General features: G+C 40.6%; 1 protein-coding gene across 2 annotated transcripts in view; it reads right to left on the minus strand.

Annotated features, from left to right (window-relative positions):
• Positions 1 to 24957, minus strand: part of med13a (mediator complex subunit 13a) — a 145301-nt gene extending 120344 nt beyond the window's left edge. For both annotated transcript variants that reach the window (XM_074671898.1, XM_074671897.1), the window contains exons 1-2: positions 24350 to 24957; positions 6681 to 6915 (exon numbers count right to left, since the gene is read on the minus strand). In XM_074671898.1, coding sequence (XP_074527999.1) covers positions 6681 to 6915; positions 24350 to 24415 — 301 coding nt within the window. In that variant the 5' untranslated portion in view covers positions 24416 to 24957. The remainder of the gene's footprint in view (positions 1 to 6680; positions 6916 to 24349) is intronic.
• Positions 24958 to 26133: the final 1176 nt, after the last annotated feature.

The raw sequence follows: 26133 nt of genomic DNA on the forward strand, positions 1-26133 counted from the left end.
CAGGCCGCTAATCTAATGAGGGTGGAAGGGGGTGGTGAGGGAGTGAGCAAGTGCCATTTCAGCTTGCCGAAATGAAAGGCGAGGAGTGGATTTTCATGTTTACCGCCAACACTGAACTAAAGACCAAAAAGAGGCTGCAAATAAAAAAAGAGAGCTTTTTAAGTTTCCCAAGACGGGCAAGGACCAAAGTCAAAAGAAATCCATCGAACTAGTGGACCAAAATGAAAGAGTGTGGCGGTTAAAAGGCGACAACAGTTGTGACATTCCAGTTGAGTGCACAGGTTGGGTCAGACCTGCTGGGGTCTGCCCTGCCATGCTAGCTGATATTTGTCGATTCTCACCTCCTCAGGCAGAGCACCCAGGAGAGTCCACGGGATGCAACAGCCTGTCAATCATCAGCCTGGTTCTTCAGCTACACACGCAAACACTCTGTTAGAGCAGTGATCTTTGATCCCGGTGCTCAGGACCAAGAAAATCCTTAAATCTTATATTCCACCACTTCTCACAAATACCAAGGTAAGAGAAAAGCAGCTGGAGTCTTCAGCTTTGGAAGAAGAGGATGAGTTTTACCCTCTGAGAGGTGTTGTTTGTCTTCTTTTAGATGTAAAGGTGATTATTGCTACTCAATACAGCCGGGCTCAACAACTGGGTGAGCAGATGGTCTTCATTGACAGTGGGAGCTTTCCATGAGGCGCTGTGATTTTTTAATACACGGACGCGCCATTTCAGACAGTGCCTTGGCTTCTCCCAAGAAAGGGGCTCCTATAAATCTGACAACAATAATAAAGGGGCCAGGAGGGATGTATGGGGCCTACTGTTGTAGAGACTGACTGATGTCTGCAGCAGCCAGTGTGAGTTGACAGATGACAGAGCACACAGGTGTTAGTGTGGAGTAATATTTCCTTGAACATTGAAAGACAGTTTGTTTTGTGTTTTTGCAAGTGAGGCTGCATTAAATATACTTTAGCCCGGTTTCAACCTAGCAGTCCGGTTTAGATCAGTACGGTTTGGTACGGGAAGCTAAATGCCGACAGCCGCATCAGTAACATAATAGTGTGATGCCAAAGCAGCGACACTGTGTACCCCCCAAATAAGTCCAACGAAGTAGAAAAACGCAACAAAGAGCAAAGATGGAAGACATCCAGCATTTTGTCCTCTTTGTGATTGACATGAGGCTCTTTGATACAAAGTGCAATCAAGCTTTGTTTCAAAGAAGTCACAATAGTAAGAAGTAACAATTCTTTCGACCAATCAACGATCTGTAGTGTTATAGCTCCACCTTCTGAGATTGGATCAGTTTAGTCTGGCACTGCTAATGAAGGGTCCCAAAAAGTGGGACGGCTCGTCTCGGTTATTTGAGGGTCCGTCCCGGGATAAGTCAGTGGAAACGCCGTAAAACATGTGTCGTGCCAAGACTAACCAAACTGAACCATTTGGTGGAAACGGGGGCTTTACTTATTGGGTGAGTGTCTTGTCACGGTCGACTTGGTCCCTTTTTCAAAAAACCAGCCAGAGAAATGAGGCGGGAGCTATCTACCAACCCCAGCAGACAGACATTGATGGTGAGATGGAGAATGTTGTTTAGGCAACTCAAAGTTTTTCCAACTAGGGTTGAATAGATCTGCCCAATGCGATGGTCCACTACCACAGATATCTGGTCTAGCTTTTTCAGTTTATATTGGGCAAATGGTGCGTTCCATTTGTACTCAGGAGTCAAAATTTATGAGTGGAAAATTTCAACTGGAACCGCCCCTTAAGCCGGAATTTCCTACTGGGAAGTCATCACCCCCAAGTTTACAATCAAAGATGGCTGCCCCCAGTGTAAACAGCAATTAAGTTCTTGTTATTTTCAGTTTATTTTAGAATTTCTGACTAGTTTTTGTCGCAATAAATAAGCCGTATATGTAGTATTATTCAATGTTTATATACAGAAATATTGCTGTTATGGCAAGTTTTTCCGACTTGGCAACTGGAGCGCTTTTAACTTGGAGATGACGTCATTCCCACTCCCCACTTCCCAGTTCTGATGGGAATGGAACGCAGCAGAATACCTGATACAAGGATTGGTTTGATGCATCCTTATATGAGAGGACTAAAGTTGACTGAGCCTAACCGCTGCACCAGAAGCTACAGGATTGTCAACACTAAATGGTGAAAACTGATGGTAATAGAAAGAGCTACACAGCTGCAAAGAAACTGAGCTTTGATGATTAGAATAAAATACCATTCAAAGATGTTTCCCCCTCCTGCAAAACTCTTGCAGTCAAATCGTTTCCTGTCTATTAACTATGAATACAGACTTTATAGATGCTTGTCCTGCAGAATGAGCTCCACTTACATAGTCTCTGCACCGTCAAGTGGCAGGACAGCACCAGCCTCAAAGCAACAATTATGCTGCATATTTTTCACAAAGTTAATTATTTATGTGAGCAGCATTTTAAATATCTTTGCATAGTCATGCTGTGACAAATCGACTCAGAAGACGAATTGTTAAGTCCTCTGCTGCACACAGTGATCTGTTCATCCCCTCTAAAATCTGTATTGTGTACGTTCAAATATCTCACAATCCCAGGCTCTAGAGACGTCTGGAACACTTTGTACCACATCATCGAGAGGCAAAGGTGTTCAGAGGAGACACACTCAACCTGGTGGAGCAGACAGGCGGTGTACAGTGGGGGGAGGTGCGGCAGTGTTTTAATGCAGGAATAAAAGGGTACATGTTCTCTCCTGGAAGATGTTGTTGATGTTGCACTCAGCTGCTTGCAGAAAAAGCAGCACAGATGGATGTGTAAAGAATGACAAATAGATCTCCAAGTGTAGAGTATTCTGGTAGCTTTATACCTTCAGGGGCTCTGAGAGAAGACAGAAGCATCCCCTCCCCAGTGATACAAACAGGTTCATATACTCAGGTAAATCCATCTGGACGCAGAACACTAAAAATTCCTGCATCCCCATCTCAGCTGTGTTATCAGGTCTCAGGACACACCGCGCTGAACACAACGACCAGCAGCTGCAGACTGTAGAGAAAGAAGCCCTCTGGCCGGCTTCAGATCCATCTAGAGAGGCTGCTCTGCTTCATTTCACCAGCAGAGCCCCACAGCAGCTACAGGAGGGGGGAAAGCTCAAGACGAAGGAGGAGGAGGTGGAGGAAGACGTATTCCACAAGGGAGAAAGGAGCAGCAGCCTCCAAAAACAGGAAACACGGATTACACCGCCCATCTGGGAAACATTCACACCAAGACAAAGTTCAGTCAAGGTGCAAAAACACTTGAGGAACATGGGGAGCAGAAATGTGAGACGTCTCATCAGGTGCTCAGGGTGCATGTCTCTGTGAAGGTCCGAGTCGAGAGGGAATCTCAGGGGGAACGAAAGCCCCGTGGAAGCGGATATTCAAGAAATGTGGAAGCTGAAAGAATCCTGCAAACATGATTTATCCTGCTTCAAAACACCTGGAAGAAAAGGATGCAGCACAGATTTTTCCGTCAATATTCAATTATGTAATTTCTATCTCCTGAAACACTAAACACATTACGTTTAATCCCCCTAAAGCCAGTGTAAGAAAACAGCACTGACTCCAGCACTTTCCAAATATAGATTCTCTATACGAGCCCCCCTCTACTTGAAATGTAGCACACTCCATTAGAGGGCCGGGGCCAGACGCTTCAGGTAATTACCAGGACCCGTTAGGCCTGAATGAGCAGCCCACCGTAGCCTTCAGCTCCCATTTTTGAGTCCACTCCAGGCACAATGTCCCATAATGAAGGAGGGTCACAGACGGGCTGTGCTTGGCTCAAACTCCAAAGTTCAATCTACATGGCAGAGAGCATGAATAAAGATGGCCTTTTCCATCTTCCCTCCACCTCTAATGTTACTTTTAGTGAAGAGGGGCGAGCAGAAAGCGGGGGGTGGATGCATTTGCCTCATTTCTGCATGGCTGCTCCTGCACGCTGTGTTTCTCACTCAAGTCATAATCGGACCGACCTCTGTTTCCTTCTTCCTTTTCTTGTTCCTCCACCGTGGAATGGCGACGTGAGACTCCACATTACTTGCTCTGCGAGGATCTTTTTTTTAAAGATGTGATCGATTAAAAAGCTTTCCTCATGCAGGCGTGTGATAATTAGCAAGCGTGATGCCAAGAGTCTCCAGAGGGAGGGAGTCGCCCTGCAGGTGTTGGCACAACCATCCTGACTGGCTAGCTTATCAGTGAGAGGAGGGTAAGAGGGGGCGTTAGAGAGGTATCAGATCACACAGATTTTAACACTTCCCCGGGCTCTCACTTACAGATTCTCTCCCCGGTGCCTACCTGACAATCAAATACTGAAATCTGTATCATTTTTCATTGTACAACCAATAACGTATCATGACAGGGTGATCGATGTTCAAGCGCTGCTTTTACAAAAGCTGTGAGCCGTCTACACTTCCAGCTATCTTTTACAGCAATCACTCTCTTAGATATATAACCTTGAATGAATTCAACAAAAGCGGCGCAGGTACGCGGGGAGCAGAGTTTCATTTTCATGGATTTCTTTTTTTGCTGTCGCTATAACTCGGAGAAATAAAAGAGCAGTCGACTTTTACTCTTTATTTAATCATTCAGTTTACTCAAATAAGTTGAAACACAAACTATAAGATGAACCAGTCAGTAGATGTATGTCGTTTGACTTCTGCTTTACCGTGAAGCCAACATCAGACCGAAATTAAGTGTTAAGAGAGAAGCTGCAGCAGAGTGAGGCGGTGTGTCTCAGCTTGTTTCATCCCCTGCATCTCAGCTTATCGCCTCACAAGTGGCTGAACTTAACGCACATCACCTGTTTTAGCAGCCAATGAGCCTGTAGCAATTCCAGCCTCTTGGGCTAGAAATAAACTCTCACCTGGTAAAAAAAACAGCAATTTTTAGAACAAAAGTAAGAGGAGTAAGTCGGGCTTGGACGATATGCTTTTCTCCTGATTTGGTTCTTTTTTGGGGTGCCAATGCAATTAAAACTGCAATTCTTTGACATTTCTGATTTTTGCAATTTTTGTTTGCTTTTTTAACATCAAACCAAGTGAAAAAAGTGAATGATGATGATGATGTCTACGGGCTATATCTGGAGCCATATTTTTCCAAAAAATGAACATCACATGTAAGTCAGTTTTTTTGGATTTATTCAGGGGATCTGACATCTCAACATTTTTCCACCCTAATTTATAAACAAAGTCTAAAATTAAGGAATTAAATTTGAAAAAAAAAAAACTATTTTTGAAATTTTACCTTTTCAGATTATTCAGTATGAGCAATAACTACTATATTTCCTTGTAAATGACTGTTACTTTTTAAATAAATAAAAAAAATTTGCGCCCTAATATTTTATTTTAATTTTAACTTAACCCACTGCAGCTATTTTGGTCATTTGCTGCTACTTTTGTGCAATATCCCATGTAAATATTTATGCCAATAGTATTTGTATTCATAGATTTTTGCATTCATTTCATATACCATATGTTATACATTTTATACTGTCTTCATTTGTATACATTGTCTGACAATACTCAGGAAGCCATACAACGAATTTCATTCCAAATACACCAAAAAATCAAAAAACTAGGGATGCACTGATCACAATTTTCTGGCTTATCACCGATCTTTAAAAAGCTTGACCCACCGATCTTTATTTTTATTTTTTATAACTGTCAGCATCTACCTTCAATTTTCTAACCTTATTTTACAGAAAATCATTGAACAATACCTGTGAAACAATAAAATCTTTATGTTTTAACTAAAACAACCAATAAAGTGTCCTGAGTTTTAGGTCTCAGAGCAAAAAGCAACAATGGCTGGCTGTCAGACCTTCCTGGAGGTATATAAGATTAGTTCCATATGTCAGGATGGGCCGATCACAGTCAATGTTTACAAATAAACACAATTTAAAATTGTTAAACAAAAAATCCAGATACTACTATACATTGTTTTTTTTCTCCCACCCCTAGGAGTAAGCCTGCAGTAGTGGATTATTTTAGTAATCAAGTAATATTTTGATTATTCTGGCTGTTAATTGAGTAATCAAACAGGAAATGCTGCACTCCTACCATTTTTTTAAATAACTGATTTAACTGCATATGTCAAAGAAATGTTTCAGCCTCAAGAAGAATTCATCTCTGTAACCTGTTTCAGAAACAGGAAACAGCCTCAGAGGTCAAATAAGCCATCTTTGGACAAACTGAACTCTTTCTCTGATAAGTTTTCTTTGTCATGTTATAAAGCACAAATAAAGCTCAGGTGTGCTTTCTCCTGCACCTCTAACCTCTTTGATCTATATGTGCATTTGTGCTCAGGCTACCTTTGGTCAAACAGACACCCAGACTCGTAGTGTTTCCCTGAAGGCTAAATCCACTACAGAGACAAAAAACCGGCCCAGTCTTGTCTGGCACCATTGGTGAGAACTCGCTGCTTTCATAACACTGTGGAGACTTGAAGCACGCAGCAAGTTCTAAGTGATCTGGATGCAGATCTTTGGCCTGAACTGGCCTTTGGAATCGATTCAGAGTCAGAGGGCACTGCTCTGTCCACCGAGGTGAACCTGTGAAGCAACACGAGCTCTCTTGACCCTGACCTATGAACTCTGTGATGTGAAAAAGCAGCAGAAACTTAAAGGATTTGTCCTCTCAATCGTACGCTCAGTGTTTTTCTTAGAGGCTCCTACCTGCGAGCTCATGGTGGATGAGGTCTGCGAAGTTTGGGTCGTCCCCCCACCAGAACAGCCACAGCTCCCTCCGGCCCTGCCGCTGGCTGCGCCGCCACACGCTGAGCACGTCGGCCTTCAGGCAGCGGCTGAAGCTGCATAGGATGGGGTCCTCCTCTGTCACCGGGAAGAGGATGGGTGCAGAGGTGGGACCCTGCCACACAAACCTCTTCCATTTGATCCCCGTCAAGTCGGCCTGCAAGAGAGGAGAGGAGAGGAGAGGGAGGAGGTGAGAGACTTTCAGTGTGCAAAGTCGCTGCTTCAGGATCCACTCAGCACCTCGGAGTAAACATGTGCTGAGCAGAGAGTAAAGAGAAGGAATTAATCCTCTTTCTGTGGGGCAGTTCACCCTCCAAACACGTCTGACAACGAGACGCCCAGGCTGTCAAAACTGAGGGACCAAAAGGAGAAAAATGGCGCACTGAGAGATGAAAAGATAAACAGAGGATGATAAGAAAATAAAGCAGCACAGCGTGTTGTTTCAAAAGAAAAATTGCCCTTAAAATTGGGACATTACTTTGCTTCAACAAAAGGACTGTGGACTTTGGCTTCAGGTGCTTTCAATATCAGAATGAACAACATGTTCGAAACACAAATAGGGGAAAAACTAATGCTGGTAAATGTGGTCTCACCACCTTAATCCTCATTATTGGTGAGTGCTGGGGGGGTGCTTTTCCTTTCTCTAAACACTGTCTGGCTTTTATAGAGAGAACAAAACAGACAGGAAAAAGCCTCATAGGCAGTAAATCACTGGCGGGGTTATTAAGTGTTAAAGCAGGAACATTACGCTCCACTGCTAGCTAGCGCTGCTTCTTATCACCCCAGTGCCCAACAGACTACCCATGTCTACCTAAACACAAGCCTGCACACACACACCAACAACCAAAAAATATACACACACACACACACACACACACGCAATGCCTAAGGCATACAGCCCCATTTCCGCTGGCAATCTTGGTCCTCTATCTATCCTTGTAGACATTTCAAGTAATCTGTGCAAGCACGGACTGTTCATTTTCATGCCGTTTAGTCTTATTCCGTTCAGGCTGAGTTGGCAAGCTGTCCCTCTGTATATTCAACCAATTAATCCATTACAATTCAGAGGATATCTTAACTCTGGAGCAGAGGCGCTGAGCCTGAACAAGTGATTACCCGTGGCTGTGGCGGAGCGGTGGTCTTTCGCCTGGCTAAGGATAAGCTGGGAGATTTGCGGTGTTAGTGGTGATGGGGGCGGTGGGGGCTGGGGGTGTGTTTGGGAATGTCAAAACAGAGCACTGTGTGGCGTCAGCTGGAGCGGGGCCGGATCACAACAACATGTCAGAGCTCTGGTTAGGAAGCAGAGAGCTCACAGGTAGAAAACGAGTGTGAAGTGAGAGAAGTTATAACTGAATTAGAGGTAGGAGGGTCATTCAAAAGAATTTAACCTTTTTTTTGTTACAAGTTTGATAACATTTTTCAGAATTATTTTGACACATCCCCAGTAAAAAAAAAAAAAATCAGATCTTTCAAAGGGTGATAACAAGTCGACATTAAAACACTCAATGATCACAGACTAGGGCTGTCACAAAAACAGGATTTTAAACTTGGAAATGATGCTAGTAAAAATCAAAAGACAGGGAAAATCGAGTAGCAGAAAATACAAGAACTGAACTCCTGGGCACAAAAAGTTGTGTATTTTTTTTTTTTAAGCAGCAGACTGCGGACAGCGCTGCTATAGAAAAAACTACACCAACTGTTGCCTTCTGTTAATAGTAAAGAACAGCATGTACAATTTCCACAGAATAAGAGGAGATCCAAAATTAAATTGGCAAATTCCCTCTGAATTACCATTCACAAGCCAGGGGAAGTGTATGGCCATGAGTATATCTGTAGAGTCTGCCATCTGACTGCTTTTTAAAGTTTCTTGTTGTGGACATTCAGTTACTTGTACTGTGCAGCACAAGTTCTCAGAGGTCAAAAGGACGTAACATAACACCGATATTTGAGGGCATGGGAAGCAAGAACTGCACACAAAACACAATCAAGCATTTCTGCATGTTTGTGCAGCATTGCATATTTCTATAGGAGGAGGTACTCCACTTCCCTGTGTTTCAAACATGGATAAAAAGTAACAACACAGGATGTTTATAGTAAACACAGGTTTTCAAACCTCTACATATCCATATGTTGTAGAAGTCCCTAAATCGCTCTGTGAACTGATCAAAACCCTTCGTTCTAAAAATAGAAAAAAAAATGGGTTTTTTTTGGTAAAGGTTAAAGGGGCTGTGAGGGGTTTGAAAGTGTTCTTGAAAAAGGCCAATCATAATCCACACTTTAAAATGAGATTATCAACAAGATCTGCTCGGGCAGGACCGAATTCAGTCTCTCAGTCTGTATGACAACACCACCCCGGCTGACGAAGTTTAGAACTGATAAGAGAGATCTGTGTATTCCCTACTGAAAACGATTTCGGAGAATAATTTAGTAGTAATGATGGACACTGGAGCCTAACAGTCAGACAGAAAAAGGACAGAAGAGCAGAAGAAAGCTAAACGGGAGAGAGATTCAGCCCAAGCTAAAGGCTAACACAGGAGCTAAACCGTTTGTGATAATGTTCATTCCAACCCACAGTCAGCAGTTATTCTGCAGTGGTCTGTTCAAACACGAGAGTCTATCAATAAAATGAAGAGTGAGGTTACGTTAGCTCTGATTGGTAGATGAGCGCTAGCAGGACATAACCAGGATTCACTGACATTAACGATATGTCTTAGAGCACCTGGCTGTCAGTTGCGCTACGTATGGATGGCTACTAAACAAACTAACAGTTTGTTAGTTGACAAGTTAGCTTGCGGACGCGTCGTAGCACTGGGTTGCTAGTAGCACTATAGCTAGCTGCTGACGTATGGTACAAACTTTCGTTTGCTTGTTGTCACGCTTCAAACAACAGCGCTGTGTAACTGTACAGATAAACACCCTTCTTTGTCATGTTGTATTCAGTAAAAAGTTGTCTTGAACAAAGAAAATTTGTTCCAAAACAAACACGCTTGGTTAAAAGTAGGGATGGGTACCTTTCACATTTGAAACGATGCGGTTCCGATGCCCAGTACCTCGCAATCGGTAAAGGTACTGAATGGTACCAATTTTCGGTACTTTTTGCGTTTAGGTGGTAAAAAATATCAATTTATTTAATAAAAAAACATAAAAATTGTTCAACTTAGCATATCTATTCTTCAATATACAACCCTGTAATGCTGTGTTCATGTCCAGCATGGAAAATCACCTACTCTTCCACTCTCTCACAGTAACAAGGATGCATTAAGGTACCTAAACATGGTACCTTTTGATTTCACATGAATCGGTACCCGGTACTTTTGACAGATTTCGTTCTGTACCGATAAAAGTACCTAATTCGGTACCCATCCCTAGTTAAAAGTAACATATATAACTGTGTGTGTGAGACTCCAGGCCAGAAGCTGGCGAGGCGGTCCAATTAAAACAGATCCTCCCCACAGCATCTTTAAAGTAACGTTTTTTAAGAAAAAAAATTATTGACAAATGTGAACAACATAAATATCAATAAAGTATTCCTTAAGTATTATAACTCTGACTGCTGCAAAAGGAGCTCCAGCAGTTAAGCCAGTCACGTGTATTTGTCTGAAAAATTTGGATTAATGTGGTTCAGTACACACTCCATCAACAACACTCTGGACTATTGAGTGAGACTGTGTGTGTTTGTATGTGAAGTCAAAATCTAGCTTTTCTCTTCCATTTTTTCTTACCACAGCTTTGAGACTGACGTACACATCGACAAACCACAACAGGAGCAAACTGGTTTGAGCGAAGAGGCTGGGGGTATGACTAAAATATTAACTTTCTCATTGTTACATGTCAGTTGCTTTGTTGACACTTGTGTTGCTGTTTCAAAGCAGGTCACAGCTGACACCTCTGTAACTGGAACTTCCTAAACGCTCTTGTTGGATTAAGATAAGACTGAAGCTTGTTCTTTGTAAAAGTTATAACAGTGAGTACGGACTGGACCTGCTCTCTGGTAAAGCATCTTGAGATTACACTGGTTGTGAATTGCTGCTGAACAAACAAAGACTGATTGATTGGGTGTTTTCAGGCTGTCATTGTTTTGTCATTGTTTCATCTTGCAGTGCCACACACCTCTCCAATTTGGCTCCATGCATCTGGTTGAGATGCATATAAATCTGTCTTGCTGCTGCTCTCAGCTGCCAAAGACTCACACTGGACAGTGATTTGCTTTGGAGCAAGCAGACTAGCTCTGCAGAATAAAATCATTGAAGGATATGATGCCTCCTTGCAGGAAGTGACCAATGAAGAAAATAGAAGTCTTATATTACTTTGAAAGGGGTGGTTAAAGTAATATTTGTCATCATAGTTTAACACAGGATTGGTCTGGATGCTCGTACACTATAATCTACAATAAACAACCCGACTTCTGGGGAATCCAGACACTACACCACAAGCTGAGGAGAAACTGAGGAGCAGACAGCAGAGGCCGAGTCTGTCTGAGTGTAACGACAGAGCGGCAGCAGTTAGGCTGCTCCTTCCTGTCTGGGTGTGAGAAACACCACATTACACCTGCATCTAGCGAGGAAACATCTGTGCTCACAATGCAAAGGGAGGGTGGGGACAACGGTTAACTGTGAAACCAGATCATAGGCTACGCTGCCCAGCAATTAGCCAGTGAACAGCCCCCCATCATCTCACTGACCGTGGCCTGTCCCCGGTGGCATTGTGTGCTTCGTCTCTGAAAAGGTTTGGTTCACGAGTGCTCCACAGATTTTATTACGCACCTCTCCTCCTCATAGGTATTGGTTTCACACATTGAGATCTGATTATGTGCAGCATGCAGACTTCCAGGAATCAAGCTAGTGACAGGGAAAAACACTGAGGATTGACTTTCATTAAATAAAAAGTGTTCTTGTTACTCTTTCACCTGCAGCCCCTGCTCTTATAGGTCAGATCATTGTCTTAATATCAACTCTTGAACGCTTTTATAAAGTCCTGTCATGTTTAAAGAAGCTCTCAAGTGCAAGGATGATGACTTTGAGTGTTACAAGGACCACTTAAAACAAAGACTTTTGCAACTGCATTTATTTTATGAAAATTAATGCGAAATGTAAAAAAAAACTTGAATAAAGCAGTTTTATTTTTAAATTCTGTTTCTTTCACAGATGACCGCAGGACACAGAAGTGCTGCAAATGGAGCAACTGGAGCTCAGTTTCAATGCCAACACCTACACATTAACCATCAATTGTTCAACTTACAGAAATTAAAACTAAATAAAGACATTAAAGAGGGGATATTGAACTTTTATGGTTTTACACTTGTTGCTTTACATGATTTCACCGCTACAAAAAAATCCTTATTTTTCGCTCGCTGGTTTCAGAAAACCCATTTTTCAGCCTCTGTTTAAGACAATTCATTTCAGCTGCTGTCTCTTTAAGGCACCCGTCTCCACAAACCCCCTACTCCCTGATTGGCCAGCCCATTGAGAGCTTGTCAAGGGCATGGCTATAGGAAGACCTTGGTGTTTGAGGCTACCCTTCCAACATGTCATGAACCAGTTAGAGATCCTTATGTGATGACCTCATAATTTTAGCAAATCTTGTCAACATCTCAAGCTATTTTTTTTAAAGGTGAGTTTTGATCTGTTTTCAGACAGATACAGGGATTTCAACATCATATAAATACGTAGCGTTTTGAATATATGCTCAAGTTTAGTCTGAACATCCAGCATTGTTGCTTTAAATCCATGTTTAAAATGCAGAAAAGCATCATCACCCCTCTTTAAAATAAGCAGGTTGACATTTAGCTTTTTGAGCTCTGAGCTTTTTGTTGTGGCTTTAGGGGCTGCGAGCTGAGTTGCTGCTAACTTTGGCTCAGCTTTTTTTCTAACTTTTTTGACCTCTGACTAAAGAAATAATCCCTCAAGGTGAAATATCTTATATAACATACTTTAAAAGAAACAACCCAAAAAATTCAAATGGTGGCCAAAGACCGTAATATACAATGTATTTCATACAAAGGATGTTTGAGTATGGGGGTAAAACACTTCACACACAGAAAAACTCCCATTATTCACAAAATAATTGCTAGAATTCATATTTGTAAGGCCCTGCCTTATTTATTCATCACTTTATTGACTCATAGAAAGAATACAGGGCAATGCAAACTGCTCTTAACACCCACAAGCATTTGCTGCAGTGCAGCAATTAAACAGCAACAAACTCATCTAAATTATTAGGCCATTAGTTTTATTGTCAATCAAATAACAATTAACTAATGACAGTTTGGCTTATCAATTAAATGTAATGCATTTATGTCCCAACAATAAAATTAGAGTTGGCTGTCTTGTGTTGAAAGGCTGATCAGAAACAGGAATAGGAATCATGTGAGGCTGTCTTCAAATTTAAGCATCTATCAGCAAAAGCAGACATGAGATAACTTTTTAAAACAGAGAAAACATCACCCAGCTTTTCTCTATTAACTACAGTAACTGTGGTACAGCTGTGAGCGGAGAACATGAAAATAACCAACCACATCCTCACTCTTTGACCTGGTCTATTTCTGAGGTTTAGCTGCTGTGGAGGGAGTCACAGATGAGAATCTATGCAGAATTTCTCCCTCTGAAAGTGCCACAAAAGAAACACTCAGCTGTTTTTTTGTGCACTTGAAGTGCGACTAAACTGTGTGTGTTGCTGTCAATAGACACTCGTCCTCTGTGATGAATGACTTATTGAACGTATTATTTCCTCCGGTCTTTCTATCTCTAATATCTTAATGACATTATCATTAACAGACACTTCATTACCAATCTGTCCCCGCCACCTTGTTCCTTAATGATCATCACTCACTGCAGACATTAAACATCACATTAACACTATCAGCGCCTCAACAGAGACTTCATAATGGAAACTGTAGCATCAGCACACTTGAAGATTGATCCTTAAATATCAGAATTATCTGATCAATGTTAGAAACCACTGAGTGCTATTAAAGACAATGACTAGCACCTGTAAAACACTGGCTTTGATCAATACTTGGCAGTTTTCCTGAGGAAAAGACTTTCTGCAGACTTTTGTTCAGCCTGCTGCAAAAAGCAGAGGGATGTTAGCTGTAGCAGATAATATCAGGTCACCTGACACCATGTTGAGTAATCTCTTTATCAGGATATAAAATAAGCACATAAGGTAAGGTAAGTTTGGTAGATTATTTCTGTTTGCAAAAACTAACAGCTGCATGCACATTTTTGCAACTGAAACACATAAGGAGGTAACCACCGTTATTTACTCTCTATATTGAGTCATAGATGTCTTATTTGGCCACAACCTCAGCCCTAAACTATTTTTTTAATCAACCAAACAAGCAAAATGGATTTGGAATTGCAGTGGTTAATGTTACTTATTTGTTGACGTTGCCGGTGTTTCAGTGTAAAGTGTGACCCTGTTCACTGGTGACTGTCAGCTGAGTGCACCTTATTTGGTCATTAAGTATGTATCATCAATGTTAGTCAATTTTCTTTGGAAGAGGATTGGGTCACTGAAATTAAAAAAAGTTTGTTTTTTTTTTTCAGACAAAAAAAGTCAGACTACTAGGATTTAAAGGGACAGTTCAGTTTTTTTGAAGTGGGGTTGTATGAGCTCTATGTGACCACTAAGGACATTAGATACAGTAAGACACAGACTGTAATCGCTGGTGACGAGGAAATAGGCGCTACCAGGGAAATACCTTACCAAATTCAGAGGCTATTTTCTCTGCCTACAAGAACTCAAATCAAAAAGTAATACCACAGTTTTAGAGTACGCTACATAATATACTTTTTAAGTGCATTAAGTCTTCTGAAATATAAACATTTATGTCTGTAACCGGCGCCCGAAGCATAGCTTGTTTACATTCCCAACAGCTGAAAGGAGGAGCTGGGACGGAGCGCACTAGCGCGGAAGGACACATGACCAGTTAGTTCGGTCCGGATAAATGTTTATATTTCCGAAGACTTAATACACTTAAAAATTATTTTATGTAGCGTACTCTTAAACTGTGGTATTACTTTTTGATTTTAGTTCTTGTAGGCAGAGAAAATAGCCTTTGAATTTGGTACCGTCTGTCCCTGTTAGCGTCTATTTCCTCGTCACCATCGATTAAAGTTTGTGTCTTACTGAGGGAGAGGAGACACCTTTCTACTGTATCAAATGTCCTTAGTGATCACATAGAGCTCATACAACCCCACTTTAAAAAAACTGAACTGTCCCTTTAAGTCTGAACACTGACTTTAATCTCAGACTTTAATTTCAGAATAAAAAAATTATCTCAGAACTCTGACTTTGTTCTCAGAAAAAAAATGTAAACATAAAAATAGATTTTTTTTCTTCTTTTTTTGTAATTTTCCACTTTGATGTACAATAAAGAATTATTCTACTCTATTCTATCTGATGTTTTTTTTTATGCAATAAAATAGTGTGCATTTGTGAGGATTTTTTTCACATTTCAACAATTGTTGTAATCGAAACAACCACTGACACATTTGGCTAGAGGTCTTCAGTTAGCACATTCACTCTTAACACCAAAACACTGGTTGCTCAGAATTATGTCAGAACTTGACATAAGTTGACTTGGTGGTGTAGCATCATTTCTGGTAACTGGCCACAGAACAGCCAGTCATTTCAGTACTGCTTACAGTTTGAGTTTGAAAGACCACCAACTTGTCTGAGAGAATATAGCTTAGCATTAGCAGCACTGGCTGAGGGGTCAAAGTTGTATTATATAAGTGTCAGTTGTGGCAGAAAACAGCAATAAAGGTTAATGCAGATAAACAGGTGAGGTAGAAACTTAACCTCTGATCCTTTGTTTGCTGGTTCAATGCAGTACGACCTGTTGACAAGCTAAACTGAGGTGCTGAAGGTGACGAAAGCTCCCTTGTCAAGTCTTAACACCTCTGAACCTGCTGCTGCTGCTTCAAGGATCGTTTAAAAGAGCTCAATGTTGACTTCACACTCACATGAGGCGCTGCAGCGAGTGATTCTTGTTGTAGCTTTGGGGTTTGTCCTCTTGTGGGTGTTTAATGCTGTTTAATGTGATTTCTTCTAGATGTTGTGTTCTACTTGCGTTAAAAAAGGTGACACATGCAGTGTCATGTACAGTGAGCTGTATGAAACAGACTTGAGAGGAGAGGGAGAAACTCATATAAAATTATTACATCCCACAGAGGAGAGATGTGAATCTACAGATCAGAAGCAGCTACAGAGTTAGCCGAGTTGGTTTTAACGATGCACATCTGAACCTGCTGAGCTAATTTGGGAGAACTGGACCAAACTGTGTGTTGTCTCTTTCAGTGAAGCAGCTCTTTTCCAGCACAACTTCAAGCTGAATCTGTTTTGTTTATGCAGGAAATAAGCCACTGCTGATTCACACTGGATGGAAGTAATGATGAGGCCTGAAAATGTGTTAAAGTCATCAGAATTTATGATTCGAAGAACTCTGAACCAAAGCAAATGTCCCTGCTGAAGCACAAGAAGGTTTTCTTTGTATTTGAACACCACCAGCTGTACAGACATGAAACTAATGCTGGAAGGACAGAAGTCTGGGTTTGAAAAAAAGGAAAAGAACGGCTGAATTTGATCATTGTAAGAATCACTGCTGTGCAATTTACTCCAGCAACATGAGGTACGATAGGATGGAGACCGCAGGGATGTAACACTCTCAATGGAGGCCTGGGGTTAAATGGATGTCAAGAATGATGAGAAACTCTGGATGTATTAGCCAACGAGGACGGATCTATTCGCCAATCGCACAACATGGAAAAGCACACAAAACATTTCTTCTGCTGTTTCTGGCTTAGGCATCAAAAATCAAAACATCTTGTGTGAGCAATTTCGACAGTTACTGCAAGTTTTTTTAAGATGGTAGCTATTTCTACATCCAGTATTTCTGTCTTTCCATTCAGTTAGGCCTGTCACGATAATCAATAAATCAATTAACTGAACGATAAATAAAAACTTCCTCGGTAAGTTTGCCAGCCTTGATAAACTGACACGTGCATGCATGTTTGTTTTCCTCCTCTCTTTCAACCAAAGAGGCTGAATGAGAAGATGGCTCACTACGTCTGTCTTTCCTAACACCGGGCGGCATAGGTTCTATAGCGGATTTAGCTGATTTATAGCTGAGTGAGCATCTGTCAAAAATGCAATCTTTGGGGTGAAGACGGGGCTGCTCGTGCGTACACACGGAGAGAGCTGAAGCGAGCGTCCTGAGGGGTAAGGAGGAAACACACGCTAATATGAGTGATGGCACGAAAGATACAACTCTTAAGCCGCCTGCCACAGTCCCAGTGTGGGAATATTTTGTTTTTTATCAGAATGAACAAAGTGTGAGCTCATGAACACCAACCAGCTGATATGTCGCATTTGTTTGAAAAAAGTGGCGACGAAGAAGAAGAAGGGGAGGTGCAGCGGAGCCTTGTTCTTTGACAATCCGCTCTTACTGAGGCTTTTGGTCTGCAAAGTAAATAGAAATAAAAGCGCCAAATGGTGGGCGCTCAAAGACAGCTACATTGCCAAAGAAATGCAGCCCTTCAATATGGTTGAAAGCCAGAAATGTTCAAAATGTTTGACAGACAGTACAGATTGACTGGGAAAAAGTACATGTTACAAACAATTAAGGAACTGTATAAACTCCCTTTTATTATTTAGGATATAGTTTTTATTGTTGTGTTTTTTGGGGGGGGGGTTTGTTTTTTCTTCAGAGACAGGGATATGTTTTATTGTTTTTGATTAGTATTAATTATTTTCATTGACATGTATTTTTTTCTAAAAGAGAGTCCATTTCATTTTCATTGTATTTTTTTTCTCTTTCTTGTTTGTTAATTTTATTATATTTTTTGTTTAATTTATTTTATTAAAAAGATCCTGACCTTTTAATTACAGTTAAATACTCTTAAGAAATTAAAGTTTCTTGCTTTTGATATGGTGTACTCACTTTATTATCCCATTTATCATAATTACATCAATGAAAAAAAGGAAAAAAATCAAAATAATATTGACAATAATATTATTTATCGGCAATAATATTTTGGAAAATTATCGTCCAGCAAAATGTGTTATCTTGACAGGCCTACCTTGTCTTATTTTATCTTAACTTATCTTATCTTACCTTACCTTCTCTTATGGTGTGATGGCTCTGATGTTCTTGTGCGTCTACAGACCTGCAAGGCCAAAGCCATCTAAGAGTGTTTTGTACTGCTGGGCTGTTTATGACCTTGTTGTGCTCCTGACTGACACCTGACCATGTGGACGTGTTAATTTATCGCTATAGGAAAGAGTTGCAGAAACTTAACCTCTGTGAGACTTTTTTTTTTCCTTTCAGTTCTCTTGTTGCAGGAAATCTAAATTCAGCAGTTCGAGCCTCTTCCTATATAATGATCAGTTTAACACACCTTCAAGTGCTTTGTTCATATTCAATACAGTCATTTTATGCACATCATGTTGCTGTGAAAAAAAATATCTAAGGGGAATATGGTGTTTGGTTTTGTTAACTAGAAAAGCATTCAGAGACCTCCGGCAAGCATATTGTGATTGTCACCAACACTTAGTCTTACTTTAATGTTATACTCCCTTTCAGCAGACTGTCTGCTACAATTTGGTGTTAGTTGCAGGTTTGTATGATAATTTGTTACCTGACAGTGTTGAAAATTATGATGACCTAGTTCATGTTTCATACTGAGGATCTTATTATCTAGAATATTTCCAGGATCTGGGTCGTACTATTACATCTGTCAGAAATTATGGTGACCTTGTTTTGTTTTGCAAAGCAATCTGACCATTTATGGTGGAGTCATATACACATATGGTGAAAACAGCCCTATCTCACAATGAGAAGAATCCTTTTAATAGAATCCTGGATCCAGACGGTGATCCAGATCACCTCCAAAATGTAAGCACTTCTTTCTAATTCCATTTTGAATATTTCCTGAAAATTTCATCAAGATCCGTTTGTTCCTTTTTACATTGGCTTGTGTCTCATAGCTTCAGTCTTGTATTTAATTAATGACTGCTCTTATTTTGAAGGAGCCTTTGTTATCAGGTAGTTTTTTTAAAACAAGCATTACCATACAAACCTTACATTTTTTGATAAAACCTGCAGCAATCAGATTAAAAACAAATAGTGTATTAATGCTGAATACCTAAATTTTACTGCATCTTTTACAACTTGACTTTTTGTGAGTCAACGCTAAATAACCCTTCCCGATGGTCTCTGGAGCCTTCAGGGGAAATACTCTGAAATAAGGGCTCTCTTCTTGTACTATGTGCACAGATGTACAGTTGTTTAACTAATTTTATTTTTATGGATCTGAAATTCAGAGTATCTCAGTGTGGAAACATTAGCAGCGCTGCCCACAGTCTGCACGAGTTTTGTTGTAACGTCTTAAACCCAATTTGGACAAAGCACATGTGATCAAACCACACTGTAGACTCCCCTCACATTTTCTTCAGCGTGAAGAGGCCGGACTGAATAGCCTCTCTGTCAAATACCGTACACGCCAGCCCTCCACTCCTCATCAACAATATCCGAGAGGCAGACTGTGCTATCAAGGAGAAATGTGCCTTCTGCAGTTGTTCTGTCTGTCCTTTCAGAAGAAATTAGTGGCAGGCTGTGTGCAAAAGCAGAGTGTGCCAGAGCCTTCCGAGTGTTTCTTTCCAATGCTAATGCTTTCCAGGCTCTAAATCCAGGAGGTGATCCCTCTGCATGCGTAAGCTCAGGTACGGGGGACACTGCATGTCGAGTAATTTTAGCATGTGGTTGCTTTAAGAGGGAATCTGGAGCCACTTGATACACGCAGGAAGTTTTCCTGAGGTGACGCTGACATAGGGAGAGGGAGGTGGGTTTGTGAGTGGGGGGGTGGGGGTGGGGGTGGGTGACCCCTGATTTCACCAGCTGCTCACCTTCCCTTCAGCCACTTTAGGGTCTCAGTAGGGAACACTGTGTTCAAACAGCTGCTTTCCTGTCCATCAAGAAATGACACAAGCAACAGGTGAAGCTGCTCAAATCATGTCACAGATGCTCCAACGCCAGCTCGCCAGGCTCTCCTCCTCCTGTCTGTCACCTCTCTCCCTCAGATAACCCTGACACGGAGCTGACATGAAACTAACAAGTGTGTGTTTGCATTTCAGGGGGGTTGAGGAACATGCAAATTCGACAGCACGGACAGGTCTTGCGGGAATTTTAAATCCAAGTGAAGCTTTTTGCAGATATTTAAATCTGATCATAAATTAGCATTTGCTCACTCTTTTGCACAAGCTTTATCACTCATGAGTGTGTACATTCACACTCTCTCCGTATGCAAACATCTTGCACAGTCCTGTACAAACTAACTCTTTCATAACACTTACAAAAAGAAGCTATGGATATTATTCTCATGCATTTTTCTTGTCGTGTTCTTCCTTGCAAGTTTTGTGCTTCTTAATTATCGTGTTTTTGTTCTGCAACACAATAAGTAGGATCTGTTTCTGATTAGTGGATGTAACTCACAGCTAGTTCCTCCTTTAGAAAAATGAGCATGCAACAAGTCGTCTCGTACTCCAGTAGACTATCCAGTGTAAAAGTGAAGGGGGGGGCACCACAATGTGTTCACATTCTTTCACCATAAAACCACAAAGTGGAGTCTGTTCAGCGGGTGAGTCATAACAGCAGTGGTGTTATGCTTAGTCTCAGTGTGCAGGAAAATGTCAGCCAGACAGGCACAGCACCACCACCAGCACCAGCCTCCACCTCGCCTGTCCACTGTACACTCAACGCTGCCTTCAAGTGCTGCCGTAAACATTGTAATTACCAGTTCAGCACACAACAATCGACCCAACTAAGTAGTATTGAGAGAGTGGGGATTTTCCTGCGATGAAATGTTACCTTTAGGGGGGCGGACAGCTTGGAAGCTGTGTCAATTGGTGGTAAAAGCAGTGTAGTATTTCAGTACATTGTTATTTCTCTCCAACATTTGTCAACATTACCACTGATGCATTTCTTTCCCCTCACTCCTACGTTGACTTTTTCTGCTCTTTGCAAACATTTTTCAACAAACTGCTCCAGTGTTTTTGTCTTCTCCTGGGAGTTGCATTTAAGCATTTAACAACAAATCACTGCAACAACTTCCAACTCTGGTAACAGGATGTCCAGAGTAGCATTACACTCTTTGGCTGACCTACCGGGGAAATTGTTGTTAAGCCTGCTGACAAGCCAATTAACTGTGACAACAAACACATTCAGACCACGTTCGTGATTATCCGGCCAGGATCAGGAAGGAACTGTACTCTCAGGGAACACCTTAAAGTGATACTCCAGGATGGAACAAGTTGGGTCCTATCACAAGGTTTAGGGCAGAAATTACCCCTACAGCAGTGTTTTTGTGCAGCAGAAGCCCAGGGCGCTTGCACCAAACACCCCCTCCCTGCTCCTCTGCTGGTTTCCTCTGCACTCAGACGGGGCCATATTTTACTTGACCAAAAACACAAATAAACGGACTCCCACCGAAAAAATCTGATATCGGTCTGCATTCACGCTTTGTTTAGAGAATTTTCAGCGCGTTACTTTCACACAAAAACACCGCTAAATAAGGCTCCAGTTCTCATCGTGTCTCTTCATCCAGGAAGACTACCTGCGTTTGTTTATACAGGGTATAAGCTAAAATCCTGAGGTTGATTTCAATACCTTTTAAGACTTTTACAAAAACCTTTAAAAAAGTTTTAAGACTTTATCGCAACTTTCAGCTGTTGTTGGCATCCACTTTTTAACAGTTATAGTCTACATTTTTACAGAAATGATGTAAGCTAAGGAGGAATAAAGCTTGAAAGAACAAATGGAACTAAAGGCAGGTTTATCGACACTCCCACAACAAGAAACAGCGGTTGTTCAAGGCCAACTTGCTGAAAAAAATGAGAGATTATTTAATCATTTTTAAAATTTAGGACATGTGCCAGGATTGGGTGATTTGCTTTAATGTTGTATTCTATTCTCTTTATGAAACTAGAAATGACGTTAATTTATAGCTGGTGTTTATACCGCTCACAATCCTTATTGTTGTATTTTATTGTAACTAGGGTCTTTATGTATTTTTTTATTTTATTCTTTTTTATTTTTGTATTTTTCTACTGACTCCATCGATTTCTGCTGTTAACACAACAATTTTCCAGTTTGGGATCAATGCAGTAACTCTATTCTTTTCAATTCTATTCTATTTTAGAATTTTATCGGCGGTTTAACGTCCCAATCAGGGGACAGTTGCAAGGAGGAAAATAAATATTCATGGATATCTTTTGGGTCAAAGCTTAAATACCTATGACACTTAATACCTCATAAAACCACAATTAAGACTTTTTAAGATTTTTTAAAGCCCTTAATTTTACCAAAGTTGATTTATCAACTTTTAATACTTCTTAAGACCCCGCGGACACCCTGTTATATCTGGCCGTGCCATGCGCGTGGACTGATACACTAAGCGGCGAGCGCCTCGTAGCCAGCTGTGGCTCTGCAGCGGAGGTAGCGACGTTTTACGATACAATGAGAACTAGAGCCTTATTTAGCGGTGTTTTTGTGTGAAAGTAACGCGCTGAAAATTCTCCAAACAAAGCGTGAATGCAGACCGATATCCGATTTTTTTGGTGGGAGTCCGTTTATTTGTGTTTTTGGTCAAGTAAAATATGGCCCCGTCTGAGTGCAGAGGAAACCGGCAGAGGAGCAGGGAGGGGGTGTTTGGTGCGAGCGCCCTGGGCTTCTGCTGCACAAAAACACTGCTGTAGGGGTCATTTCTGCCCTAGACCTTGTGATAGGACCCAACTTGTTCCATCCCGGAGTATCACCTTAAACCGTGCTGCAGAGAGTGAGGACAGCTCAGTGTGCATCTATCTCTCAGGGGGATCCAAACAATAGCTGTGTGAAGTCAAAGAGAGGAGGAGCACAACACGACAATTCTCACACAGCTGACACTGTGAAGCTGGGAAAGATATTCTAGATTTTAAAAAAACACGATATGATCACTACATCCAAATTTACAGAGGTGGAAAGTGATGCTTAGATATGCAGCAACCCTCATGTTTGTAATGCCCAGGAATGTAGCTTTGCCAGAGATTATATAATCAGCCTGGGGCCTGTGCCCTACTTGGTGTGAATACTAGCAAATGAAGTCCAAGGAGATTAAGCCAGTGACAAACAAGATGATGACATATTACATAAATAATAAAAAAAAATCCTGCGCAAACACATACTGTTAACACAACAAGCTTTGGCTTTGTGAGCGAAAAAGGGTGTGCTTTCATGGACGCGCTGTGCAAGTTTCACATTCCTGCAGGAGAGTTGTCAGTGAGGGCAGGAGACGCTCAAAACAAACCCTGATATGAGAGAATATGCATACTGCGATAGTAATATCAGTGCATTAAATGAACGAAATGTAAAAAGCAAATATTAGCAGAAGGGTACGGTATGCAACAAGTTTCCTCCGGAGCATTTCCTTTTCATCGCAAAATTAGCAACAGTTCATGTAAGGAGAGCTTATAACTAGCTTAAGCTTCACTGCATAATATGATGCAAACATGGTTACTACACACAGGCGTGCTAAACGAGAAGCATTTCAGTGTTTACATAAAATAACTTTTCTTATAACTGCTGATTGCACACTTTCTAGATGCTGTTGTAGCACTGTAATGATCACACTGTAACAGTTGCATACCCCTGCTTTAAAAAGACAGATCAAGTCTGCAAGGCGTGCAGGTTTGCTCCCAATGCACCGAGTCTTCACTTTGCAACCCCTCCATTCATGCATGTCAACACAGTTTTGTTTATGCAGCTCTGCATGCACACCAACGTTTGTGAGCAGCATGATTGCACACAATAAATTCCCTTGGAGTAATTTTTTCCCAACATCAACAAACTGGACTACTTTTTGCGCATTGATACGATTACGGAGTGTGTAATTGGAGCTGCACCCACAGCAATTGTGTGCTTGTCTGCTTCCGAGAAATAATAACCCACTTCTATTAAGCATTGCATAACAAGAGTCATGCATCAAACTAATAAAAGTCATTCCGAAGCTTCTTCTAAATAAAAAAATAAAGTGATATTTCACAGTGAGAGCATGCATGTGTCTGCAAACTTCAGTCTGCAGAGTGGAGTGCAGGAGCTGTTTGGCTTTCTTGATAAAAACATAGTGGTAACGCAACGAGAGCGAGATATCAGGTTAATAATAAACACGGAGAAAGTGCTACAACAAGTTATCTCTCTGAGAAACACATTTGTGCTTTTTTTGGCAGCAAATTCACAACAGTTATTTCCGTGCAGAGAAATGTAGTAAAAGAAGCTTAACCTTGAGTGTTTGTTTTGCGAAAAGAAAAGTGTAAACGGAGCAGGAGGGAGAATCAAAAGGAGGAGGGCGTTATAAGTAGGTGACAAGGTGTTAAAAGAAGGAGACAAGGTAATAATAGTGAAGTAGGGTAGGTTGTTGTCCTGAAATGATGTCAGGTAGACAGGGCCGTAAGCCTGGCTAAGCTCCTATCAACTGATGACTGTGTGGCTAACGTTAGCTCAGCCCCCGTTCAGCTAGTTAAAAATGGCTGCTTTCCTTTAGTTTTAAATCTCTTACCAGACAGAATAGATTGGAATGGCAATCCTCCAAGCTGGCCCCGTTTGGTACATAACAAGCACTCATCCTTCTTCACTGATAGATCCAACTCTCCATCGTTTCACGTCCCGGGAAATAAAGAACAATTCGAGGGATTTGTGTTTTCAAAAGATGTGCAGGCTTAATCAAACGAGAGATATTTTTTCTAACATTTGGCTGGAGGAGAGTTAATTTCTCAACCTTCCCACAGAAGCTAAAAGCGGATAAAAGAGACCGTGTGGTCACTACGTGTACATCTCCACAGTGGAAACAAACGAAAGGAAGCGAAAAAATCATAAAACAAAAAGAAAAGGAGAGCAAAAGAAGCAACTCTCCCCCTCCCCCTTAGCCCTAAAACGGTCTCTGCTTTAAAAAAAATAAAAACGTCCTGTCTTACTCCTCCATCGCAAAATTCAGCCTAAAAACGAAACGCATCCTGTAAAAACCTCTCGAAATCTGCCATCTTCCTATATTTTAAGGATGAATTCGATCATTTTTTCAGCCTCGGTTCCTGTTGGTTTCCATTTGAATTCATGGATTCCTTTCTTTAATGGCGGCCACAGGGACAACTCTGCCTTCCACAGCCGATTGGCTCATTCGTGGTCAAAGATCTGTGAAGTTAACTGAAGACACAGCGACACATGTCACCGAGAAAGCTGCACTTCCGGAAAAGTAAAAGACCGCAATCATAAACTATAAGATAAGATGAGATAACCTTTATTGATCCTCTGGTAGAGGAAGCGTTTACAGGATAAGATCCAGGGTAGTCATTTGAGAGATTAAAGTACAATCACCAAGAACAACAACAGTATTTTATCTGAAGCTATAATAACAATGGTATTCTACAGAAGCATACCAATTATTTAAATATTACTAAATTCATTGTATTATTTTACTGTTTATTTCTGTGGGCATAATATAAATTGGTTAATCAAATTGGTATTCATTGTTTTGTTTACTTGATCACTGTAAATTATGGTTTACCAAATGGTAAAATAGACTTTGTTGTCTGGTAATAATCACATTTAATGGTCATATTTGAAAAACTATCTTTGCTAGATAACAAGATTTTTACTTGACGAGTTAAAGGTAATCTTAAACATGGATAAAAAAAAACAGTAAAAATAATAATAATAATGATAATAATAATAATAATAATAATAGACAAGTAAATATTGTAAAAATAAAATGTGAATGACTTCACAGGTTTCCATAGTGAGACAGTTTTTAACATAAACACTTTAAATTTTTATCTTAATGACTTAAAACTTGATTACTGCCAAAAAAAAATGGCTATGATATATTGAAAAAGAAAAAAATAATAGGTTGTTCAATGTAAAAAAAAAAAAAAAAAAAAAAAGTTGCAGGACTCAAATTGCTCAGTGTCAGTATCAGATTCAGGATAATATTTGTTTACAAGGTTTCCTAAAAAAATAAAAAATAAAAAAAAGAACGATTTAAAGATAGTTAAATACATAAAAAATTAGACACTTTTATTAAAAAATCTGAATGCTTTTGGGGAATATACTTTTAGTTATTTGTCAAAATGCAATGTACTGTAAGTTAACCCATCAATATTGTGTTGATATATTATGTAAATAAGATATCGAGATAAGGCACTTATTTATTATTCAAGATATTTTGAGTTAATAAAAGTTAATTACACTGGTTAAGGTGTCAGTTGTGATAATTACATGTTTTATTTTGGTAGTCCCATCGACGTGTTCCGTGTTCCTCTTTCTCTAGCTTGACACTGTCGTGGTCAT

This window comes from Halichoeres trimaculatus, unplaced genomic scaffold (assembly GCF_033239565.1).
Source record: "Halichoeres trimaculatus isolate MK-OKI-2021-1 unplaced genomic scaffold, fHalTri1.1 fHalTri1_scaffold_6, whole genome shotgun sequence".
Taxonomy (NCBI): Eukaryota; Metazoa; Chordata; class Actinopteri; order Labriformes; family Labridae; genus Halichoeres; species Halichoeres trimaculatus.